This window comes from Scyliorhinus torazame, chromosome 10 (assembly GCF_047496885.1).
Source record: "Scyliorhinus torazame isolate Kashiwa2021f chromosome 10, sScyTor2.1, whole genome shotgun sequence".
NCBI lineage: Eukaryota > Metazoa > Chordata > Chondrichthyes > Carcharhiniformes > Scyliorhinidae > Scyliorhinus > Scyliorhinus torazame.
Window position 1 is genome coordinate 114,256,560 of NC_092716.1, and position 24,095 is coordinate 114,280,654.

Sequence of the window (24,095 nt, forward strand, 5' to 3'; positions counted from 1 at the left end):
CTCCTCAAAGTAAAGCAGCTCACCCTAGCAACCGCCATGGAGACCTGTGTCCTACACGAAAACGCCATGAGTCGGTATTCCCACATCCAACCGGCTGAAACGGCGCGGCAAGGTCCCCACGAGGCGGAACGGGTCCAAGCAATTGAGCAACTCCAGGGCCTCAGCCTGGATGAGGGCAGCCATTTCGTGCGCTTTTCGAGGACCCCCGCGCTTGTGTGTACCGAGGGGACGGCGACGTCGAAGAACGTAATGCGCAGGCGCGCCGCACGCACGACCGCACCGCACATGCGCGGTGGCGCAGCAAACGTGCTGACACTACGACGTGCGGTAACTGTGGCTCCGCCCATTTAAAACGGCAATGCCCTGTCAAATCTCGACAATGCCGACGATGTGGCAGACTTGGCCACTATGCTGCCTTATGCCAAGCTGCTCAGCCTGCCAATTCATATTGCTTCAGCCAGCCTCGCAGGAATGTCCGGGCAATTCAACCCACGGTCACCGAGTCCGATGCGGACCTCCCACACAACAGTGACACCGAGGACGCGAAGGCGCCTTTTCGAGTCAGTATCGTGACAAAAAACAGGGTGTCCCCGAAGCAAAGACACCAGCCGCTGTCGGTATACAGCATCGATCCAGACGATGAGTGGTGTGCCACCCTGACGGTCAACCGGTCCCAAATACAATTCCGCCTGGACACTGGTGCTTCCGCCAATCCCATTGCGCGGTCTGACTTCCAAAGCCTTTGTGTCAAACCAGCCATCCTTCCATCAGCCTGCCAGCTATTGGATTACAATGGCAATGCCATTGATGCCAGCGGCTCGTGCCAACTTGAAGTGGCGCACAGGTCGCGCAAAGCCATCCTTCCTTTTGAAATCGTGGGCTCCTCGAACGTCTCCCTGCTTGGCGCGCAGGCATGCAAGCTGTTGAACCTAGTTCAGAGAGTTCACTCTCTCTCTCCTGGTGACACGTCTGCCTTTCAGGACACCGACTTCAGGGCGCAACTCGACGCCATCATAAACCAGCACCACGATGTTTTCGAGGGCATGGGCATGCTCCCATACGCCTACAAGATCTTATTGAAACAGAATGCCACGCCTGTGGTTCACGCACCTCGCAGGGTCCCAGCACCCCTTAAGGACCGCCTCAAGCAGCAGCCCCAGGACCTCAAGGACCAAGGAGTGATTTCCAGAGTCACGGAACCAACCGACTGGGTCAGTTCCATGGTGTGTGTAAAAAAGCCTTCCGGCGAATTGAGAATTTGCATTGATCCCAAGGATCTAAATCGCAATATCATGAGGGAGCATTATCCAATTCCCAAGCGCGAAGAAATCACACGTGAGATGGCTCGCGCCAAGCTCTTCACCAAACTCGACGCCTCAAAAGGATTCTGCCAAATCCAGCTCGACAAATCCAGCAGGAAACTGTGTGCATTTAATACCCTCTTTGGCAGATATTGTTACAACAGGATGCCGTTTGGGATCATATCTGCTTCAGAAGTGTTCCATAGGATTATGGAACAAATGATGGAAGGCATTGAAGGTGTTTGCGTCTAGGTTGACGACATAATCATTTGGTCCACCACCCCACAGGACAAGAAGGCGGTCCTCCGATTTCTGGGCATGGTCAACTTTTTCGGGAAGTTCATCCCTAACCTCGCCTCTCATACCACGGCTCTCAGGAACCTGGGGCGCGATTCTCCGACCCCCCACCGGTTCGGAGAATCGCCGGGGGCTGGTGTGAATCCCTCCCCCGTCGTGTCCCGAATTCTCCGCCACCAGAGATTCGGCGAGGGCGAGAATCGCGCCGTGCCGGTCGGCGGAAATCGCGCCGGCGATTCTCCGGTCTGCGATGGGCCGAAGTCCCGCGCTGTCAACCCACGCTAGCCGGCGTGGATTGAACCACCTTTCGAGCAGCGGGACAAGGCGGCGCGGGCAGGCTCCGGGGTTCTGGGTGGGGCGTGGGGCGATCTGGCCCCGGGGGGTGCCCCCACAGTGGCCTGGCCCGCGATCGGGGCCCACCGATCCACTGGCGGGCCTGTGCCGTGGAGGCACTCTTTTCCTTCCGCCTTCGCCATGGTCTTCACTATGGCGGAGGCGGAAGAGGCCCCCTCCACTGCGCATGCGCGGGGATGCCGTGAGCGGCCGCTGATGGTCCCGCGCATGCGTCGCACGGCAAAGTCATTTCCGCGCCAGCTGGCGGGGCGCCAAAGGCCTTTCCCGCCAGCCGGTGGGGCTGAAATCACTCTGGCGTGGGCCTAGCCCCTCAAGGTGAGGGCTCGGCCCCTCAAGATGCGGAGAATTCCGCACCTTTGGGGCGGCCGATGCCGGACTGATTCGCGCCGATTTTGGCGCCAGTCGGCGGACATCGCGCCGATTGCGGAGAATCCCACCCCAGGTCAGGAAGACGACAGACTTCCAATGGCTCCCTGCCCACGTGTGTGAATGGAGAGAACTCAAAACCAAACTCACCATGGCCCCGGTCTTAGCTTTCTTTGATCCAGCAAAAGAGACCAAAATTTTTACCGATGCCAGCCAATCCGGCATTGGGTCAGTGCTCCTGCAACGCGATGAGGCCTCATCATGGGCCCCCGTTGCATATGCGTCACGCGCCATGATCCCCACGGAACAGTGCTACGCGCAGGTAGAAAAGGAGTGCCTGGGCCTTCTGACCGGTGTGGTTAAGTTTCACGATTATGTCTACGGACTTCCTCAATTCACCGTCGAGACCGACCATCGCCCGCTGGTCAATATAATACAGAAAGACTTGAACGACATGACGCCTCGCCTCCAGCGTATTCTTCTCAAGGTCCGGCGATACGACTTCCAGCTGGTATACACCCCAGGCAAAGACCTCATCATTGCTGTCGCTCTCTCCAGGGCAGTCAACACTCCATGTGACCCAGCGGGATTCGTCTGCCAGGTTGATGCCCATGTGGCATTCGCGGCCTCCAATCTACCTGCCTCGGATGAACGCCATCGTCCAAATTCGCCGCGAGACGGCGGCTGACCCCTTGCTACAGCGTGTCATGCGCCAGCTAACGGACGGGTGGCTCAAGGGTCAATGCCCTCAATTCCATAATGTCAGAGATAATCTGGCGGTAGTAGACGGGGTTCTTCTGAAACTGGACCGTATTGTCATCCCGCATAGCATGCGCCAGTTCATCCTCCTGGAACAGCTACACGAGGGCCACCTTGGCATGGAAAAGTGCCGCCGACGGGCCCAAGAGGCAGTGTATTGGCCCAGCATTAATGAGGACACAGCCAACACAGTGCTCAACTGCCCCACTTGTTAGCGCTTCCAGCCGGCCCAACCACGTGAGACCCTGCAGCCCCATGAGTTGGCCACGTCACCTTGGACCAAGGTGGGCATCAACCTGTTCCACGCGCTGGATTTCGGCGGCAGCGGTGCGCAGGGGCCTTCTGGGAGGTGAGTAGTGAGTTTAAAAGCTCTTACCTTTACAGGAGCAGCCCTTTGGATTTCGGCGGCAGCGGTGCGCAGGGGCCTTCTGGGAGGTGAGTACTGAGTTTAAAAGCTCTTACCTTTACAGGAGCAGCCCTTTGGATTTCGGCGGCAGCGGTGCGCAGGGGCCTTCTTGGGGGTGAGTAGTGAGTTTAAAAACCTTACCTTTACAGGAGCAGCCCTTTGGATTTCGGCGGCAGCGGTGCGCAGGGGCCTTCTGGGAGGTGAGTAGTGAGTTTAAAAGCTCTTACCTTTACAGGAGCAGCCCTTTGGATTTCGGCGGCAGCGGTGCGCAGGGGCCTTCTTGGAGGTGAGTAGTGAGTTTAAAAACCTTACCTTTACAGGAGCAGCCCTTTGGATTTCGGCGGCAGCGGTGCGCAGGGGCCTTCTGGGAGGTGAGTAGTGAGTTTAAAAGCTCTTACCTTTACAGGAGCAGCCCTTTGGATTTCGGCGGCAGCGGTGCGCAGGGGCCTTCTGGGAGGTGAGTACTGAGTTTAAAAGCTCTTACCTTTACAGGAGCAGCCCTTTGGATTTCGGCGGCAGCGGTGCGCAGGGGCCTTCTTGGGGGTGAGTAGTGAGTTTAAAAACCTTACCTTTACAGGAGCAGCCCTTTGGATTTCGGCGGCAGCGGTGCGCAGGGGCCTTCTGGGAGGTGAGTAGTGAGTTTAAAAGCTCTTACCTTTACAGGAGCAGCCCTTTGGATTTCGGCGGCAGCGGTGCGCAGGGGCCTTCTGGGAGGTGAGTAGTGTATTTAAAAAGCCTTGCCTGGTCCCGTGTCTGTTCTTCTTTTCTGTTTTATTTGTTTTTATATAAGGCGGGAACCGGAAGTTCGACCTCTGGCAAGTTTCCCCCCCCCCCGGAAGTTCGACCTCTGGCAAGTTTCCCCCCCCCCCTCCCCCCCCCAACCAATAAATTCTGGTGGAGAGGAAACCCGAGACACTACACGTGTAGTGTCTCCCACCCGCCCTCCTCCTCTAACCTAATAATAAGACCCATTGGTGTAAGGTAAGTGCCATATTATATTATTATATTATTAGCATTGTGCAGGTCAAGGATCGGAGGTGGAGGAGCAGTCTTTGTCAGCGAGAGAACCTGAGAACATCTCAGACACTCAGAAGGTAAGAAGGTAAGTAAGTGATTTTTACTTTTATACCTTTTTTCAAATTGTGTGTGTCGGGGGGAAACTGAAGTGACATCACAGAAAAGCTGTGACCTGAGTGGCTGGTTGGGATTCTAACCTAAATTTTAAAAAAATTTGAGTATTTGGGAACTAATTAAACATAATAACTTAATTATAATTTAGAGGATATCTAAGCCAGAGATCGGAGAGTATTATAGTTAGCTATCGCATTTCTATTAGAAATCTAGTGCTAGGAAACAGATAGTTGACAGTAACTTTGCAATTTAAAAAAAAAGTATTTATAAAACAAAAAGACAAATTTTAATTTTAATTAATTGACGCAATGTCAGTTAGAGGGGTGCTGTGCTCTGACTGTGAGATGTGGCAGGTCCGGGAGGCTTCCAGCGTCCCGGATGGCTTCATCTGCAGAAAGTGCACCCAACTGCAGCTCCTCACAGACCGCATGGTTCGGTTGGAGCAGCAATTGGATGCACTTAGGAGCATGCAGGTGGCGGAAAGCGTCATAGATCGCAGTTATGTAAATGTGGTCACACCCAAGGTGCAGGCAGAAAAATGGGTGACCACCAGAAAGGGCAGGCAGTCAGTGCAGGAATCCCCTGTGGCTGTCTCCCTCTCGAACAGATATACCCCTTTGGATACTGTCGGGGGGGATAGCCTATCAGGGGAAAACAGCAGCAGCCAGAGCAGTGGCACCACGGCTGGCTCTGATGTTCAGAAGGGAGGGTCAAAGCGCAGAAGAGTAATAGTAATTGGGGACTCTATAGTCAGGGGCACAGATAGGCGCTTCTGTGGACGTGAAAGAGACTCCAGGATGGTATGTTGCCTCCCTGGTGCCAGGGTCCAGGATGTCTCCGAACGGGTAGAGGGAATCCTGAAGGGGGAGGGCAAACAGGCAGAGGTCGTTGTACATATTGGTACTAACGACATAGGCAGGAAGGGGCATGAGGTCCTGCAGCAGGAGTTCAGGGAGCTAGGCAGAAAGTTAAAAGACAGGACCTCGAGGGTTGTGATCTCGGGATTACTCCCTGTGCCACGTGCCAGTGAGGCTAGAAATAGGAAGATAGAGCAGACAAACACGTGGCTAAACAGCTGGTGTAGGAGGGAGGGTTTCCGTTATCTGGACCACTGGGAGCTCTTCCGGGGCAGGTGTGACCTGTATAAGGTGGACGGGTTGCATCTAAACCGGAGAGGCATAAATATCCTGGCCGCGAGGTTTGCTAGTGTCACACGGGAGGGTTTAAACTAGTATGGCAGGGGGGTGGGCGCGGGAGCAATAGGTCAGAAGGTGAGAGCATTGAGGGAGAACTAGGGAATAGGGACAGTGTGGCTCTGAGGCAGAGCAGACGGGGAGAAGTTGCTGAACACAGCGGGTCTGGTGGCCTGAAGTGCATATGTTTTAATGCAAGGAGCATTACGGGTAAGGCAGATGAACTTAGAGCTTGGATTACTACTTGGAACTATGATGTTGTTGCCATTACAGAGACCTGGTTGAGGGAAGGGCAGGATTGGCAGCTAAACGTTCCAGGATTTAGATGTTTCAGGCGGGATAGAGGGGGATGTAAAAGGGGAGGCGGAGTTGCGCTACTTGTTCGGGAGAATATCACAGCTATACTGCGAGAGGATACCTCAGAGGGCAGTGAGGCTATATGGGTAGAGATCAGGAATAAGAAGGGTGCAGTCACAATGTTGGGGGTATACTACAGGCCTCCCAACAGCCAGCGGGAGATAGAGGAGCAGATAGGTAGACAGATTTTGGAAAAGAGTAAAAACAACAGGGTTGTGGTGATGGGAGACTTCAACTTCCCCAATATTGACTGGGACTCACTTAGTGCCAGGGGCTTAGACGGGGCGGAGTTTGTAAGGAGCATCCAGGAGGGCTTCTTAAAACAATATGTAAACAGTCCAACTAGGGAAGGGGCGGTACTGGACCTGGTATTGGGGAATGAGCCCTGCCAGGTGGTAGATGTTTCAGTAGGGGAACATTTCGGTAACAGTGACCACAATTCAGTAAGTTTTAAAGTACTGGTGGACAAGGATAAGAGTGGTCCGAGGATGAATGTGCTAAATTGGGGGAAGGCTAATTATAACAATATTAGGCGGGAACTGAAGAACATAGATTGGGGGCGGATGTTTGAGGGCAAATCAACATCTGACATGTGGGAGGCTTTCAAGTGTCAGTTGAAAGGAATACAGGACAGGCATGTTCCTGTGAGGAAGAAAGATAAATACGGCAATTTTCGGGAACCTTGGATGACGAGTGATATTGTAGGCCTCGTCAAAAAGAAAAAGGAGGCATTTGTCAGGGCTAAAAGGCTGGGAACAGACGAAGCCTGTGTGGCATATAAGGAAAGTAGGAAGGAACTTAAGCAAGGAGTCAGGAGGGCTAGAAGGGGTCATGAAAAGTCATTGGCAAATAGGGTTAAGGAAAATCCCAAGGCTTTTTACACGTACATAAAAAGCAAGAGGGTAGCCAGGGAAAGGGTTGGCCCACTGAAGGATAGGCAAGGGAATCTATGTGTGGAGCCAGAGGAAATGGGCGAGGTACTAAATGAATACTTTGCATCAGTATTCACCAAAGAGAAGGAATTGGTAGATGTTGAGTCTGGAGAAGGGGGTGTAGATAGCCTGGGTCACATTGTGATCCAAAAAGACGAGGTGTTGGGTGTCTTAAAAAATATTAAGGTAGATAAGTCCCCAGGGCCTGATGGGATCTACCCCAGAATACTGAAGGAGGCTGGAGAGGAAATTGCTGAGGCCTTGACAGAAATCTTTGGATCCTCGCTGTCTTCAGGGGATGTCCCGGAGGACTGGAGAATAGCCAATGTTGTTCCTCTGTTTAAGAAGGGTAGCAAGGATAATCCCGGGAACTACAGGCCGGTGAGCCTTACTTCAGTGGTAGGGAAATTACTGGAGAGAATTCTTCGAGACAGGATCTACTCCCATTTGGAAGCAAATGGACGTATTAGTGAGAGGCAGCACGGTTTTGTGAAGGGGAGGTCGTGTCTCACTAACTTGATAGAGTTTTTCGAGGAGGTCACTAAGATGATTGATGCAGGTAGGGCAGTAGATGTTGTCTATATGGACTTCAGTAAGGCCTTTGACAAGGTCCCTCATGGTAGACTAGTACAAAAGGTGAAGTCACACGGGATCAGGGGTGAACTGGCAAGGTGGATACAGAACTGGCTAGGCCATAAAAGGCAGAGGGTAGCAATGGAGGGATGCTTTTCTAATTGGAGGGCTGTGACCAGTGGTGTTCCACAGGGATCAGTGTTGGGACCTTTGCTGTTTGTAGTATATATAAATGATTTGGAGGAAAATGTAACTGGTCTGATTAGTAAGTTTGCAGACGACACAAAGGTTGGTGGAATTGCGGATAGCGATGAGGACTGTCAGAGGATACAGCAGGATTTAGATTGTCTGGAGACTTGGGCGGAGAGATGGCAGATGGAGTTTAATCCGGACAAATGTGAGGTAATGCATTTTGGAAGGGCTAATGCAGGTAGGGAATATACAGTGAATGGTAGAACCCTCAAGAGTATTGAAAGTCAAAGAGATCTGGGAGTACAGGTCCACAGGTCATTGAAAGGGGCAACACAGGTGGAGAAGGTAGTCAAGAAGGCATACGGCATGCTTGCCTTCATTGGCCGGGGCATTGAGTATAAGAATTGGCAAGTCATGTTGCAGCTGTATAGAACCTTAGTTAGGCCACACTTGGAGTATAGTGTTCAATTCTGGTCGCCACACTACCAGAAGGATGTGGAGGCTTTAGAGAGGGTGCAGAAGAGATTTACCAGAATGTTGCCTGGTATGGAGGGCATAAGCTATGAGGAGCGATTGAATAAACTCGGTTTGTTCTCACTGGAACGAAGGAGGTTGAGGGGCGACCTGATAGAGGTATACAAAATTATGAGGGGCATAGACAGAGTGGATAGTCAGAGGCTTTTCCCCAGGGTAGAGGGGTCAATTACTAGGGGGCATAGGTTTAAGGTGAGAGGGGCAAGGTTTAGAGTAGATGTACGAGGCAAGTTTTTTTACGCAGAGGGTAGTGGGTGCCTGGAACTCACTACTGGAGGAGGTAGTGGAAGCAGGGACGATAGGGACATTTAAGGGGCATCTTGACAAATATATGAATAGGGTGGGAATAGAAGGATACGGACCCAGGAAGTGTAGAAGATTGTAGTTTAGTCGGGCAGTATGGTCGGCACGGGCTTGGAGGGCCGAAGGGCCTGTTCCTGTGCTGTACATTTCTTTGTTCTTTTGTTCTTTGGGTAGAGACTATGTCCTGATCGTGGACTACTTTTCAAATTACCCGGAGGTGATACGGTTGCATGATATCACATCGTCTGCAGTCATCCGTGCATGTAAAGACACCTTTGCTCGACACGACATCCCACTCACGGTTATGTCGGACAATGGCCCCTGCTTCGCAAGCCAGCAATTGTCCAACTTTGCCAGGTGGTACAATTTTGCCCATGTGACATCCAGTCCCCTGTACCCCCAATCCAACGGCAAAGCGGAGAAGGGAGTCCATATAGTCAAACGGCTCCTCTGCAAGGCTGCCGATGCTGGGTCCGATTTCTACCTCGCCTTGCTGGCCTATCGCTTCGCCCCACTGTCCAGTCACCAGCCCAATTGCTCATGGGTCGTACACGGAGGACGACGGTGCCGTCCATTCATGTCCCCGACCTCGACCACGTTCCGGTCCTTCGCCGGATGCAGCTGTCTCGTGCACAGCACAAGGCGGCTCATGACTCCTGTGCAGCTGATCTCCCTGCTCTGATCTCCAGATGACAACGTCCGCATACATCTTCCGGATGGTGGCCGGTCTGCAACCGCTGTTGTCCTTCGGCAGGTGGCCTCCTGCTCGTTCCTGGTTCGACTACCGGATGGCTCCATTCGGCGCCGCTATCGACACGCCCTTCGTCTCGTTCCACGCTCGCTACGTGATCCTCCACTGTTGCCTCGCCCTCCTGCTGACCCTGCCATGAACTATGCAGCGATCCCGGTCACTCTGCATCCTCCTCACTCTGACGCAGTCCAGCCCGCTCCTCAGCCGGCGGCTCCCGACCCACCCCTGAGGCGGTCAACCGGAATTCGTCGCCCACCTCAGAGACTTAATTTGTGAGCTTTGTGGACTTATAGACTTTCTGAATTGTTCTGTTCTTCCGTTTGATCATTTACATGGTTTGTATATGGTGTCCATCTCGTTATTCTTGTTGCATACGGTTTTTCTGTACCAGGCACCTTCCCACCTAAGTAAATAGTTTAGTTCTCATGTACATAGTCCTGTAAATATGTCTTTCGCACACACGTAGTTAGGGACATTCTCACGATACACTATTTATTGCCACACATGTACATTATTTTATAAAAGGGAGGATGTCATAATATACACCAGTATATCATGGTGCAGACACACACACTGATGGACACACAGTGGGACCAATCAACACACACAACACCGCAGCCAATCACCAGTTAGAGCACACGCACTATAAAGACAGGGGGCATCAGAGTTCCCGCTCATTCAAGCTGCAGCTTCCTAGTAGGACAGAGCTCACAGCCTGCAGCACAGACATTCACCATGTGCTGAGTGCATCGACTGGTTAGGACAAGGCAAAGGTCTTTAGTTAAAGCTAGTATCGTGTTAACCCACAGTGAGAGTATGTTAAACTGTTAATGACTCAATAAAATAGTGTTGCACTATATCAAGTGTTGGTGACCTGTATGTGTTCCACAGATCCAGAGCGTCCGATGAATGGTGCATTTATCGGTGTGTTTCTTGGTGCCTGCAGCGAGCGAAGGCTCCTTGCAGATCGGAGCGCCATTTTCATTGGGTGACCGGATCTTAACCCCCCTCACCTCCTAACCTTGAGGAGGTCCTCGGGAACCCCGTTCACCCTGTCTCTACGTGATAAAGCTCCCCAGGACCGAATCCTGGCAGTGCCAACCTGGCATCCGGGCACTCTGGCACTGCCAGACTGGTACCCTGGCAATGCCACCCAGGCCCCCTGACAGGGTACCAGGCTGACAATGCCAAGGTGCCTATATGTCAGAGGAAGAGCTAGGGTACCACCTTGCCCTGTCCCCGACCACCATTGTGTCTCCAATGGCCTGAGGGACCCCCCCCCCCCCCCCCAAGGTGCCAATATGCCTAGTCCACATTTGTGTGAACCAGTAATAAACGGTGCCCTGGCGAAGTCCCCCAGGTATAGCCGCTGAGTCGCATGTGCCGGGTGAAGCCTAATGAATCTCATGAGACTATTTGAGTGCCACAAATCATGGGAGAGGCCACTCGCGAGATTCAACAGGCTCATCCCGACACCAAGTCGGGCATGATGAGGTCACTGAATTGTGCCCGAAGTAATTAATGGGAGGACCCAGGTCTGTATGTAGTTTTGCAAATAATATTTAAAGTTGAACAGCAGTTTGCCATAGGATTTGAGTCTGACAAGACAGAAGTGTCTACTGCGTGTACTCTTGAAAGGAAATCTCTCCAAAGCTCTGCACAGCTAAACAAGTAACATGTTTTGTTAATTTTAGTGGCATTTGTACTGTATTGGGTTACTTAATTGAAATTAGTAGCAGGTGTAGACAGCAAGTTGACATTTTTCCTTTCATTTAAGAATTGTTTAACTGTTAATTGTAAAGCTATTGTTTTGATGTTAATATGGTTAATTCTGTGTTTAAATTAAAATTTGTTTTAACATAAACGATACATATTGGTCAGAGTCATCGCTCCTGGGGTGAAATATCCTTTCCTCACAGTTTACAAATTGAAAATTGTTTGATGTGCTCTTCCGATATTCTAACAAAAGTTGGGGTCTGGTCCAGTATCCTAATGTTGTCAATTTGTCTGTGTGCGGGGCAATAAATATTTCCGGTGTGATGTCCTGCACCGTTGGTTATTCTGATTTTTTAAGGTTTTATCATTGTGATGGATGGAAGATTTTAGGAATATTGGCTTCAAAATATTGGGACAATTTAATGGTCAAAAGCCTGGGGTTGTAGTGTGTTTGTCTGCAGTGGTCATGTGTTTCTTTGAAAATTGTTTTATTTTGCAAAGGCCTGGGAGTTTTTAGCAGCTAGAAGATGAAATTGACAAAGGAATATAGTTTTCAGTCTGAACTAATGTACTGTGGTTTGAATGGGTAAAGTCCCTGGGAAGTTAATGTGCCTTGCAGCCTGCAGATATAATTTGTTTTTTCAGCTTGGGTAGATGAGGTGCATGCTGGGTGGAGCCAAGGGATGCAGAGATATATTTTGAGAAAGCTTTAGAGAGTCAGTGTTTGGAGAAGATTTTGGAGAGAGGAGGTGAATTCCACAATTCTCTCACAGTAAGATAGTTATAAATGAGTAATAATATTTAATGCAGAGTGGGGGAGGCCATGGAAGGAATTGAAAATAAGGAGGATTCTAAAATCGAGGTGCTGCTTAACCAGGAGTCAGTGCAGGTCAGTGAGCAGAGGGGGTGATAGGGGACTGGGGCTCATTGTGAGCTAGGAGATGAGCTGATAGTTTTGGAGGGCGGTGGTTAGGAGTTTGTCCAAGGGTGTGTTGGTCCTGTCGCAATGTGAATATGTATTGCATGCATCACAGCCTCAGTGTAACAGGTAGCATGGTCGGCTGATGTGTATCCCTTCTCAATTATCTCCAGCGAGTAACTGATGGACAACGAGGGGGAAATCCTGGCTTAAAATTACCTGGAAAGGGCTGACTCGTGGCATGGAGGTAGACGTGGTGGTCATCCAAGTCTGATGGTGTTCACCTCTGGCATTCATAGGCATTCCCGGGATAGTGATTGAGATATGGATTCTCCCAGGGGAAGGTGGAGTTGGTTGTAAGGAATGGGGTCAGGGGCCGAATCCAGAGTGTTGCTGATCTTTCTCCTCTCCCCAAGGACCTCGCTACCACCTCCAGCAACTGTATCCCTCAGGAATATGCAGTAACATACAAACCTCATTAATTGGGTAACCCTCGTAGAAATGGAAACGACCCTGCATACAGATGCACAGCTTCCCATTCAGCTTCCCAAAGACCAGCTTTCCTGCATGACCTGGAACTGAAAGGATTTCACGAATCAGCATTGGGTAGAATCCGCGTCACACACATCTCCTACGAATCGCGGCCAGAACTCTCATCAGGTGGCGGCCTGAACATCCATCAGTCAAGACTGGAGCCTGGCTGCGGCTTATGGACAAACCTTGACACAGAACCTTTTGGCGGTCAGTTCAAAGACAGGTCCCCCCACCACCATCCAGCTATCGCAGGGATCACTGTGTAATGAAAGGGCAGGACTGGTGTTTCTACAGATCCTATCACCCCTCAGGATATCCCCAAAGCTTGTTTACAGGCAATGGGACATGCAGTCAATGTTGTAATGTGCCAATTTGTGCACAGCCAGATCCCACAAACAGTAACACAATCAATGACTGTCAGATAATCTGTTGCAATGATGTTGGATGAGGGATACATTTCGACCAGGTAAAGTAAAGTAGTCGCCATAGTCCCAGATGACCAAAGGCTGCTTTCCCCCCCCCCACCCACCCCCCCCCAACCCACCCCCCCCACCCACCCCCCCCCCCACACCCCCCCCCCACCCCCCACCCCCCCCACCCCCCCCACCCCCCCACCCCACCCCCCCACCCCACCCCCACCCCACCCACCCACCCCCCCCCCACCCCCCCCACCCACCCCCCCCCCCCCCCACCCCCCCCCCCCCCCACCCCCCCCCCCCACCCCCCCCCCACCCCCCCACCCCCCCACCCCACCCCCCCCCCCACCCCCCCCCCCCCCCCCCCCACCCCCCCCCCCCACCCCCCCCCCCCCCCCCCCCCACCCCCCCACCCCCCCCCCCCCCACCCACCCCCCCCACCCCCCACCCCCCCCACCCCCCCACCCCCACCCCCCACCCCCCCCCCACCCCACCCCCCCCACCCCACCCCCCCCCCCCACCCCCCACCCCCCCCCACCCCCCCCCCCCCACCCCCCCCCACCCACCCCCCCCCCACCCCCCGGTTTAGCTCAGTGGGCTGGACAGCTGGTTTGTGACACAAAACAAAGCCAACAGCATGGGTTCAACTCCCATACCAGCTGAGGTTATTCATGAAGGCTCTGCCTTCTCCACTTTTCCCCTCGTCTAAGGTGTGGTGATCCTCAGGTGAAATCACCACTAGCCAGCTCTCCCCCTCAAAGGGGAAAGCAGCCTGTGAACGTCCCTGTTCTTCACTGGGCAGTGACATGGGACTTTTACTGTTCATTGAGGATACAGGTGGGTGTTTGGTTTGATGTCTTAGTTAAAGAAGAATTCCCACAAGACGTCAGGAACTCGGGAGTGACAATATCGGCAGGGCGGACCCACCCTCTAACGGCCTCGTCCCGACACCAAGTTGGGCGCAACAAGGCCGCTGAATCACCGAAATGTGTTATTGACAGTGTGATTCCCGCGCTCCCTTGCTAACCTGTACTCTTGGGGAAGCGTGGGATCTTCTCATACGGGATTATGGTCTTGTCATTCAGCAGGTCAACCATTCCGCCAAGGCCAGATCCACAGATCACTGCTATCCGAGGGCGGATGCTGATCTCAGCTAACAACCAATCAGCAGTCTCCTTATATTCATGGTAGGTGTACCTGGATAGGTGTGCAGTGAAAGAGAATGGTCAAAACTGTGATTCAGAGGCTTCTCCCCACTGCCATCAATCACATCTTTAAACCTGTGTATTTTTCTTGAATGTCTTGTCGGCCAGATGAGGGATAGCAGTGGCGATGAAAATGTTTTCATGTCAGACATTCACTGTCCCCATCAAACATTCCCAGGACAGGTACAGCACGGGGTTAGATACAGAGTAAAGTTCCTTCTACACTGTCCCCATCAAACACTCCCAGGATAGGTACAGCTCGGGGTTAGGTACAGAGTAAAGTTCCCTCTGCACTGTCCCCATCAAACACTCCCAGGACATGTACAGCACGGGGTTAGATACAGAATAAAGCTCCCTCTACACTGTCCCCATCAAACACTCCCAGGACAGGTTCAGCATGGGGTTAAATACAGAGTAAAGCTCCCTCTCCACTGCCCCCATCAAACACTCCCAGGACAGGCACGGGGTTAGATGCAGAATAAACCTCACGCTATGCTTTTCCCATATTACAATCCCAGAGCAGACCCCAACAGTGGCAAGGAGACTGGACAGAAATCTCAACATTTTGTTTTAATTTTGTAAGACTGTGAGGAATGGGTACCTCGCTCCAGGAATGATTTCACAGAGAATAGGGAAATGGTATTGAAATAGATTATCATAGAATTTACAGTGCAGAAGGAGGCCATTCGGCCCATCAAGTCTGCACCGGCTCTTGGAAAGAGCGCCCTTCCCAAGGTCAACACCTCCACCCTATCCCCATAACCCAGTAAACCCCACCCAACACTAAGGGCAATTTTGGACACTAAGGGCAATTTACCATGGCCAATCCACCTAACCTGCACATCTTTGGACTGTGGGAGGAAACCGGAGCACCCGGAGGAAACCCACGCACACACGGGGAGGATGTGCAGACTCTGCACAGACAGAGACCCAAGCCGGAATCGAACCTGGGACCCTGGCGCTGTGAAGCAATTGTGCTATCCACAATGCTACCGTGCTGCCCTTTATGTGTGAGTACCTTTAAGAAGTGGGTGTTTATAAATGGGTGTGTATATAAATATCTGTAGTGAGAGTACCTTTAAGAAATGAGTGTTTCTTACTGCAGTGATGTCAGAGAGTGGGTGGAGCTGGGCTGTCTGTCAGCATTTTACTTTCATTTTAGGCTGTTTGCTGCAGGGCGTGTTTTAGTTTCGTTTTCAGTGTTGGAGCTGAAGCCAGACCAAGTAGTATTGCCGGTAGGATATAGAAAGGAGGTGTTGCGAGTTGCGCATGAGGTGCCAGTGGGAGGTCATTTGGGAATAAGAAAAACTCAAGCTAAAATCCAAAAACATTTTTATTTGCTTGGACTACATAAAGATGTAGTTAAATGTTGTCAATCATGTCACACATGTCAAGTGATAGGGAAACCTAAAGCAGTGATAAAACCAGTGCCCTTAATACCCATTCCAGCATTCGAGGAACCTTTTACAAGGGTCCTAATTGATTGCGTAGGACCGCTTCCTAAAACGAAAAGTGGGAATCAATATCTTTTGACTATAATGGATGTGTCTACTAGGTTTCCAGAGGCCATTCCAGTACGTAATATTACAGCTAAAAAGATTGTGGAGGAGTTATTTAAATTCTTCACCAGATATGGACTACCCACAGAAATACAATCGGATCAAGGATCGAATTTTACCTCAAGGTTATTCAAAGAAGTTATGGATAGCTTGGAATAAAACAATTTAAATCAACTGCGTACCGTCCAGAATCGCAGGGAGCGTTAGAAAGGTGGCATCAGACATTAAAGACAATGTTGAGGGCTTATTGTCATGATTATCCAGAGGATTGGGATAAAGGAATTCCATTCGTACAGTTTGCAATTCGGGATGCACCTTAATGAATCAACCAAATTTAGTCCTTTTGAACTAATTTTTGGTCATGAGGTAAGAGGACTACTTAAATTGATTAAGGAAAAATTGGTGAGTGAGAAATCAGAACTTACATTATTGGATTACGTGTCAAATTTTAGGGAACGATTAAATAGAGCAGATGAATTGGCTAGCAACATTTAAAAGTTGCACAAAATGTGATGAAATGGAAAGCGGACAAGAAATCCAAAGTTCGTAGTTTTGCCAGTGGAGGTAAAGTTTTAGTATTGTTACCAGTGGTAGATGAACCTTTAAAAGATAGGTTTTGTAGACCTGATCAGATTGAAAGGAAATTAAGTGAGGTGAATTATGTGATCGAAGGAAAACTCACCAAGCGTATCATGTGAATATGCTTAAAAGGTACTTTGAAAGGTAAGGAGAGAAAAAGGAGGTATTAATGATTCTAACTCAAAGTGACGAACCAAATCCAGATGACTGTGAATTTAACATACCTCAAATTAAATTGGAAAATGAGGATGTTCTTAAAAATTTGGATAAATTGTTGAGTTACCTTCCAGAGGAAAAATGGACTGACCTGAAAAATGAAATGAAATGAAATGAAAATCGCTTATTGTCACAAGTAGGCTTCAAATGGAGTTACTGTGAAAAGCCCCTCGTCGCCACATTCCGGCGCCTGTTCGGGGAGGCTGGTACGGGAAGGAGTTATTGATATCACATGGGCAAGTTTGGGGAGATAAATTGGGAAGTACTAAAATGGCTAAACATGATGTTGATGTGGGAAATGCTGTTCCAATCAAACAACATCCATACAGACTTAACCCATGAAAATTGGCACAGGTTAACAAAGAGATTGAGAGTATGCTTAAAAATGGCATAATTGAAGTGGGTTGCAGCCAATGGAGCTCACCCATAGTGATGGTACCAAAACCAGACGGTACCCAATGGTTGTGTGTGGACTATAGAAAGGTTAATGCAGTTACAAGAATGGACTCTTATCCTATCCCACGTTTGGAGGATTGCATTGAGAAAGTGGGACAACAGCTTTTATTTCTAAACTGGATTTACTTAAATGTTACTGGCAGGTACCTTTATCCGAAAGGGCAAAGGAGATTTCAGCTTTTGTGACTCCAGATGGTACATACCAATTTAAAGTTATGCTATTTGGCATGAAAAACGGTTAACTAACAAAGTTGTTTCAGGATTACCCAATTGTGCGGTATACATCGACGATCTGGTAATTTTCAGCCAGACATGGACAGAACATTTGAAACATCTGATGGAGTTATTCGATCGACTTCAGGAGGCAGGTTTGGTGATAAACCTAGCCAAAAGTGAATTTGGAAAAGCCCAAGTCACTTTCCTTGGCCATACAATCGGACAGGGTCGAATGGTCACACGGGCTGTGAAACCAACAGTTATTGAGGAGGTTCTGATACCCTCGAGACGAAGGGAAATAATGCAATTTCTTGGTATGAGTTGATTTGATCGAACATTTGTGCAAAAGCTTTGTAGCGTGATTGCTCCACTGATGGACTTGCTGAAGAAACGTCAACAATTTCAGTGGACAGCGGACTTTCAACAGGCATTTGACTGCCTGAAAGCTGTGATTACCAATGCTCCTGTGTTGGAGAATTACAAGGGACTCTGCGATCAAATTGAACTAAAGTATCTGACTTTAAAGAGAAATGCCGAGGCATAGAGAAATGGACGGATCATGCAGAGACCTTCTTGTTCAAAGAGACTGTCAATCAGGAAGGATTTCAGTTGGAGGAAGAAGAACAAAAATGGACTATATTATTGTACCTGTTTGCGTGTCTTGTTTTTTTTTAAACAAAAAAGTATATTACTGTGTGCATTTCTTAAAGAATGGTGAAAAGGTGAAAAATGAAACCATCTTGAAGTTGATGGGTTTTTTTCTCGGGGGGAGGTGTCATGTGAGAGTACCTTTAAGAAATGGGTGTTTATTATTGCAGTGATGTCAGAGAGTGGGTGGAGCTGGGCTGACTGTCAGCTTTTTATTTCAGTTTAGGCTGTTTGCTGCAGGGTGTGTTTTAGTTTTGTTTTCAGAGCTGGATAGCTGCAGTCACAGCCAGAAGGTTATGCCATTTGGCATGAAAAACGCCCCAGCAACATTTCAACGGTTAACTAATACAGTCGTTTCAGGATTACCCAATTGTGCGGTTATACACCGACGATCTGGTAGTTTTCAGCCAGACATGGAAAGAACATTTAAAACATCTGAGGGAGTTATTCGATCGACTTCAGGAAGCGGGTTTGGTGATAAACCTAGCCAAAAGTGAATTTGGAAAAGCCCAAGTCACTTTCCTTGGCCATACAATCGGACAGGGTTTTGTAAATGTTTTGTAGCGTGATTGCTCCACTGATGGACCTGTTGAAGGAACGTCAAAAATTTCAATGGACAGCGGAGTTTCAACAGGTATTTGATGGCCTGAAAGCTGTGATAACCAATGCTCATGTGTTGGAGAATTACAAGGGACTCTGTGATCAGATTGAGCTACAGTATCTGACTTTAAAGAGAAATCGCGAGGCGTAGAAAAATGAACGGATCGTGCAAGGACCTTCTTGTTCAAAGAGACTGTCAATCGAGAAGGATTTCATTTGGAGGAAGAAGAACAAAAATGGACTATATAATTGTACCTGTTTGCGTGTGTTTTTTTTTTTTTTAAAACAAAAAAGTATATTTATTGTGTGCATTTCTTAAAGGATAGAGAAAACATGAAAAATGAAATCATCTTGAAGTTAATAATTTATTGTTTTTTCTTGGGGGGAGGTGTCATGTGAGAGTACCTTTAAGAAATGGGTGTTTATAAATGGGTGTATAGACAAATATCTGTAGTGAGAGTACCTTTAAGAAATGGGTGTTTATTACTGCAGTGATGTCAGAGAGTGGGTGGAGCTGGGCTATCTGTCAGCTTTTTACTTTTGTTTTAGGCTGTTTGCTGCAGGGTGTGTTTTAGTTTTGTTTTCAGTGTTGGAGCTGAAGCCAGACCAAGCAGGTGTATTGCTGTTCTCTTTGCCATCAAAAGACTATCTCTTGATCATTTGGTGAATTCAGAATTATAAATGTTCTCAGTAGTGAATGTAAACCTAATGTGCTTCTGTTTAAAGGTTTTTTAAAAAAAGTCTTCTGGATGTTAAAAGGACAGCTTACGGATTACTTAGTGTTGTAGTCTTTGGGGGTTGTATTTGAATTAATGGTTGCTAAGATGTTCACTGTTTGTTTCAAAAAGGTTAATTTGAGTTCATAGAATAAACATTGTTTTGCTTTAAAAAATTACTTTTCATTTCTGCTGTACCACACCTGTAGAGTGGGCCGTGTGCTCCCCATACCACAATCTAGTAAAAGTTGTGGGTCAGGTGAACTCCATGATACACTTTGGGGTTCTCTAAACCCTGGCCCATAACAGTATATTAAAACAAACCTTGGGCGGGATTCTCCGACTTCATGTCGGGTCGGAGAATCGCTGGGGGCTGGCGTGAATCCCGCCCCTGCCGCCCGCCGAATTCTCTGAAGGGTGAAAAGTCGGCGGGGCGTCAATCGCGCCGCCCGTCTCGGAGAATGGCAGGGGCGGGCGCAAGACAATGGACTCCGGGGCTGCCCATATTCTCCCGGCCGGATGGGCTGAAGTCCCGCCGACGTGACCACAGGTCACGTAGGTGTAAATCAAAACACCTTTTTAACGGCGTCAACCAGTCCCGATGGTTGACGCTGTCCAGCGTGGAGGTAGGTCACGACCTGGGGGGTGGCCGCAGGAGAGGTGATGGAGTGGCCGTAGTCTGTGTGTGTGGGGGAGAAGTGTGTGTGGGTATGTGTGCGGCGGGGGGGGGGGCTTCGGGGGAGTACCGGGTATGGGGAGATGAGTGCCAGCGAGGGGGACTAGGGGAGGATGAGTGCCGGGTAGCGGGGGATGAGTGCCGGGCAGGGGAGGATGAGTGCCGGGGACGGGGGTGTGAGTGCCGGGTATGGGGGGGATGAGTGCCGGGTAGGAGGGGTGAGTGCCGGGTAGGAGGGGGGTGCGTGCCGGGGACAGGGGGTGCGAGGGCAAGGGTGTTTGTCCGCCTGGCCAGGTGCCATCCTCCAACAGTCACGCCCATGCAGCCCATGCCACCTGGCTGGGGGGAGGGGGGTACGGGCAATGATGACATGTCGTGTTCCCCCCGCCCCACAGGCCGTCATGTTTTCTGATCAGCCAGCGATGTTGTCCGCCGTGGCGGCAGCCGCTATTCTCCATGTTGCCCTGGAGGAGGAGGAGGAGATGGAGGAGCGTGCCAGAGAGGCGGCGCAGGCTGCCGCAGAGGAGCATGCTGCAGAGGGCCAGGCGGCAGCCGCCCGGGCTGGAGGGACACCCGCCCGACAGGACGAGGAGGAGCAGGGGGAGCAATTAGTGGAGGAGGAAGACGAGGAGGGGGAGGAGGACTTCGCGGCGCCACGGCAACAGAGGCACCCGAGGAGGCCCCGTGTGTACCGGCCCCGGCTGTCGTACCAGGACCTCACGGACCGGGAATGCAGGAGGAGACTCCGGATGAGCCGGGAAACCGTGGCACACATCTTCCACATGCTGGCACACCTGGCACCGCGTGGCACTGGGGGGGGGGGGGACACCCTCTCCCCGTGTCCGTCAAGGTTACGGTGGCCCTGAACTTTTATGCCACGGGGTCATTCCAGTCGCCAGGTGGGGACCTGTCCGGCATCTCGCAGGCGTCGGTGCACAGAACAAAGAACAACAAAGAACAAAGAAATGTACAGCACAGGAACAGGCCCTTCGGCCCACCAAGCCCGTGCCGACCATGCTGCCCGACTAAACTACAATCTTCTACACTTCCTGGGTCCGTATCCTTCTATTCCCATCCTATTCATGTATTTGTCAAGATGCCCCTTAAATGTCACTACCGTCCCTGCTTCCACCACCTCCTCCAGTAGCGAGTTCCAGGCACCCACTACCCTCTGCGTAAAAAACTTGCCTCGTACATCTACTCTAAACCTTGCCCCTCTCACCTTAAACCTATGCCCCCTAGTAATTGACCCCTCTACCCTGGGAAAAGCCTCTGACTATCCACTCTGTCTATGCCCCTCATAATTTTGTATACCTCTATCAGGTCTCCCCTCAACCTCCTTCGTTCCAGTGAGAACAAACCGAGTTTATTCAACCGCTCCTCATAGCTAATGCCCTCCATACCAGGCAACATTCTGGTAAATCTCTTCTGCACCCTCTCTAAAGCCTCCACATCCTTCTGGTAGTGTGGCGACCAGAATTGAACACTATACTCCAAGTGTGGCCTAACTAAGGTTCTATGCAGCTGCAACATGACTTGCCAATTCTTATATTCAATGCCCCGGCCAATGAAGGCAAGCATGCCGTATGCCTTCTTGACTACCTTCTCCACCTGTGTTGCCCCTTTCAATGACCTGTGGACCTGTACTCCTAGATCTCTTTGACTTTCAATACTCTTGAGGGTTCTCCCATTCACTGTATATCCCCTACCTGCATTAGACCTTCCAAAATGCATTACCTCACATTTGTCCAGATTAAACTCCATCTGCCATCTTTCCGCCCAAGTCTCCAAACAATCTAAATCCTGCTGTATCCTCCGACAGTCCTCATCGCTATCCGCAATTCCACCAGGTGCATCCGGGCAGTGACAGATGCCCTATATGTCATTGCGGACCGCTACATCCGCTTCCCTGTGGACCGGGCCAGCCAGGATGCCCGAGCCGTGGGCTTCTATGCCGTGGCCGGGTTTCCCATGGTCCAGGGCGCGATCGATGGGATGCACGTCGCCGAGCGGCCACCTGCAGATAACAGGGCCGTGTTCACCAATAGGAAGGGGACCTATTCGATGAACATACAGGTGGTCTGCGATCACCGCATGATTATCCTGCACGTCTGCACCCGGTACCCGGGAAGTGTACATGACTCATACGTGTTGTCGCGGTCTTACATCCCCGGCATGTACGAGGGACGCCACCCCCGGCAGACGGGCTGGTTGCTGGGCGACAGGGGTTACCCGTTGCAGTCGTGGCTGATGACGCCTATACGTAGGCCACAGAATGTCGCGGAGAACAGCTACAATGATGCCCATGCAGCGACAAGGGGAGTGATAGAGAGGTGCTTTGGCGTGCTGAAGATGCGTTTCAGGTGCCTGGACCTCTCTGGGGGCGCCCTCCAGTATCGGTCAGATAGGGTCGGCCGCATCATTGTGGTCTGCTGCGTCCTGCACAACATAGCCCAGCAGAGGGGCGATGTGCCGCAGGCAGAGGAGGGCGGAGTGGAGGAGCAGCAGGAAGAGGCGCAGTCCTCCCCAGATGAGGGGGATGGGGGCAATGGTCAGGGCAGATGGGCTAGACATGGGCAGGTGGCTGTCCACCGTTACCGGCTGGGCCGGCGGGCACGGGGCAGGCTGATAGCCGCCTGCTTCACTGACTAGGGGGCATGGGAATAGGCAAGTATGGCCACATATCGCACACCATGGCAACACCTGAACACCTTCACCCCCCCCCCCCACCCAGCACCCTCACCCCCCTCCCCAACCCCACCCACCCCACCCGCATGCACACCATCCGTCCATTGCAGATCCACCTGCGGCACGACGGCTGGGCTCTCACGGGCGCCGGTGGAAGCATGTCTGTTGCAGGCCATGGAGGATGATGACAACCCGCTCTGCAATGAACTCCTGGCTCCACATTGTTGGACGATGTCTGTCCCATGGCCACAGTACCACCATCCACCCGGACCATCCCTGCATGCGGCTGTGACACTGCAGCGCACGGTCCCATCCTCTGCCCGGGGGGGATGGTGAGGGCAGCCCAGGGGGAAGGGGGCAGACTCACCTGAGGCCGACGTAAGACCACCCCTCACACACACACTGGCGCTCAACGTACATGACACCCCCGCACGCATCGGACAAATTCTGTAGGTGTTAAAGTGATTTTAATAACAAACAGTGCATACACGTGCCCTAGCCCCTATAACTAGTTTGTGCCCTGCACCCGTGCCAACTTACTCAGTGTCTAATTGTTTGGCCTTACGGGCCCTTTGACTACACCTAGGTGGTTCCCCAGGCGGTACAGCAGAGCTGGAGGTGGACTCCTGTCCTCTGACTCGGGATCCCTTTGGCGGCCGTTTCCTGGGGCGTTCTGGCCTACATGGGCCAGGCTGCGGCCCGGGCGACTGGGATGGCGAGCTGCCAGCCTGTCCCGCCCGTTGCCCACCCGATGCACCCGAGACGGAAGGGGGGGGTGGAGAAAGAGTCTGAGGTGCTGCCGTGTTCCTGGACCTCCCCTACAGGGGGACCAGGGACAGGCGCCAGCAACTTCTCCTCCCTCGGGGTGCCCAATGGCCCCCAGGCCTCTACATGAGTCGGGGGTGCAAACGGACCGGCCATCCGACGCCCCTCCAACACCTGCCGCTGCCAGTCCTGGAGGCCCATGCTGGTATCGACAGGGTCTGCAGGTTTGCAGCCATGGAGCTCAGGGAGTTGGCCATTCCTGTCTGTGACTGTGCGACGCCGGCTAGCACATGGGCAATGGCGCCGATGCCCTCAGCGATGGCCTGCTGAGACTGGGCCACGGCCTGCAGAGATTGGGCCATGGCGTTGAGCGCCTCTGCCATCTGCCGCTGGCTCATGGCCTCCTGTGAGAGGGCAGCCATGTCCTGGGCCACACCCGCCACCCGCACGGAATGCCCCAGGCCTCGCATACTGCGACCCATGTCTGACACCGTCGCACCCATTGCCTCCACCGCGGACGCCACCCGTGCGGTGTCAGCTCCAGCTCCTGGACGCGGGTGCACTCCTCCACCTGCGACTGCAACAGCCGCAAGCTGGCCATCACCCTCTTCGCTCGTCCCAGATTCGGTGGTTGCATCGGATCTATGGGTGGGTGTGGTAACTCCAGGAACCCGGGATCCATATGGGTGGCAGATGTTCGCTTGCGCCAGGATGCCTTCCGACCTCTCAGCACCTCT

General features: G+C 51.5%; 1 protein-coding gene across 6 annotated transcripts in view; it reads right to left on the bottom strand.

Annotated features, from left to right (window-relative positions):
- Positions 1-24,095, bottom strand: part of pnp6 (purine nucleoside phosphorylase 6) — a 94,196-nt gene that overhangs the window by 28,569 nt on the left and 41,532 nt on the right. For 5 of the 6 annotated variants that reach the window (XM_072518650.1, XM_072518651.1, XM_072518652.1 and 2 more), the window contains exons 2-3: positions 14,062-14,231; positions 12,559-12,662 (exon numbers count right to left, since the gene is read on the bottom strand). In XM_072518650.1, coding sequence (XP_072374751.1) covers positions 12,559-12,662; positions 14,062-14,231 — 274 coding nt within the window. Of the gene's footprint in view, positions 1-12,558; positions 12,663-14,061; positions 14,232-16,601; positions 16,654-24,095 lie in introns of those variants that run through there. The other variant, XM_072518654.1, reaches the window with a different exon arrangement.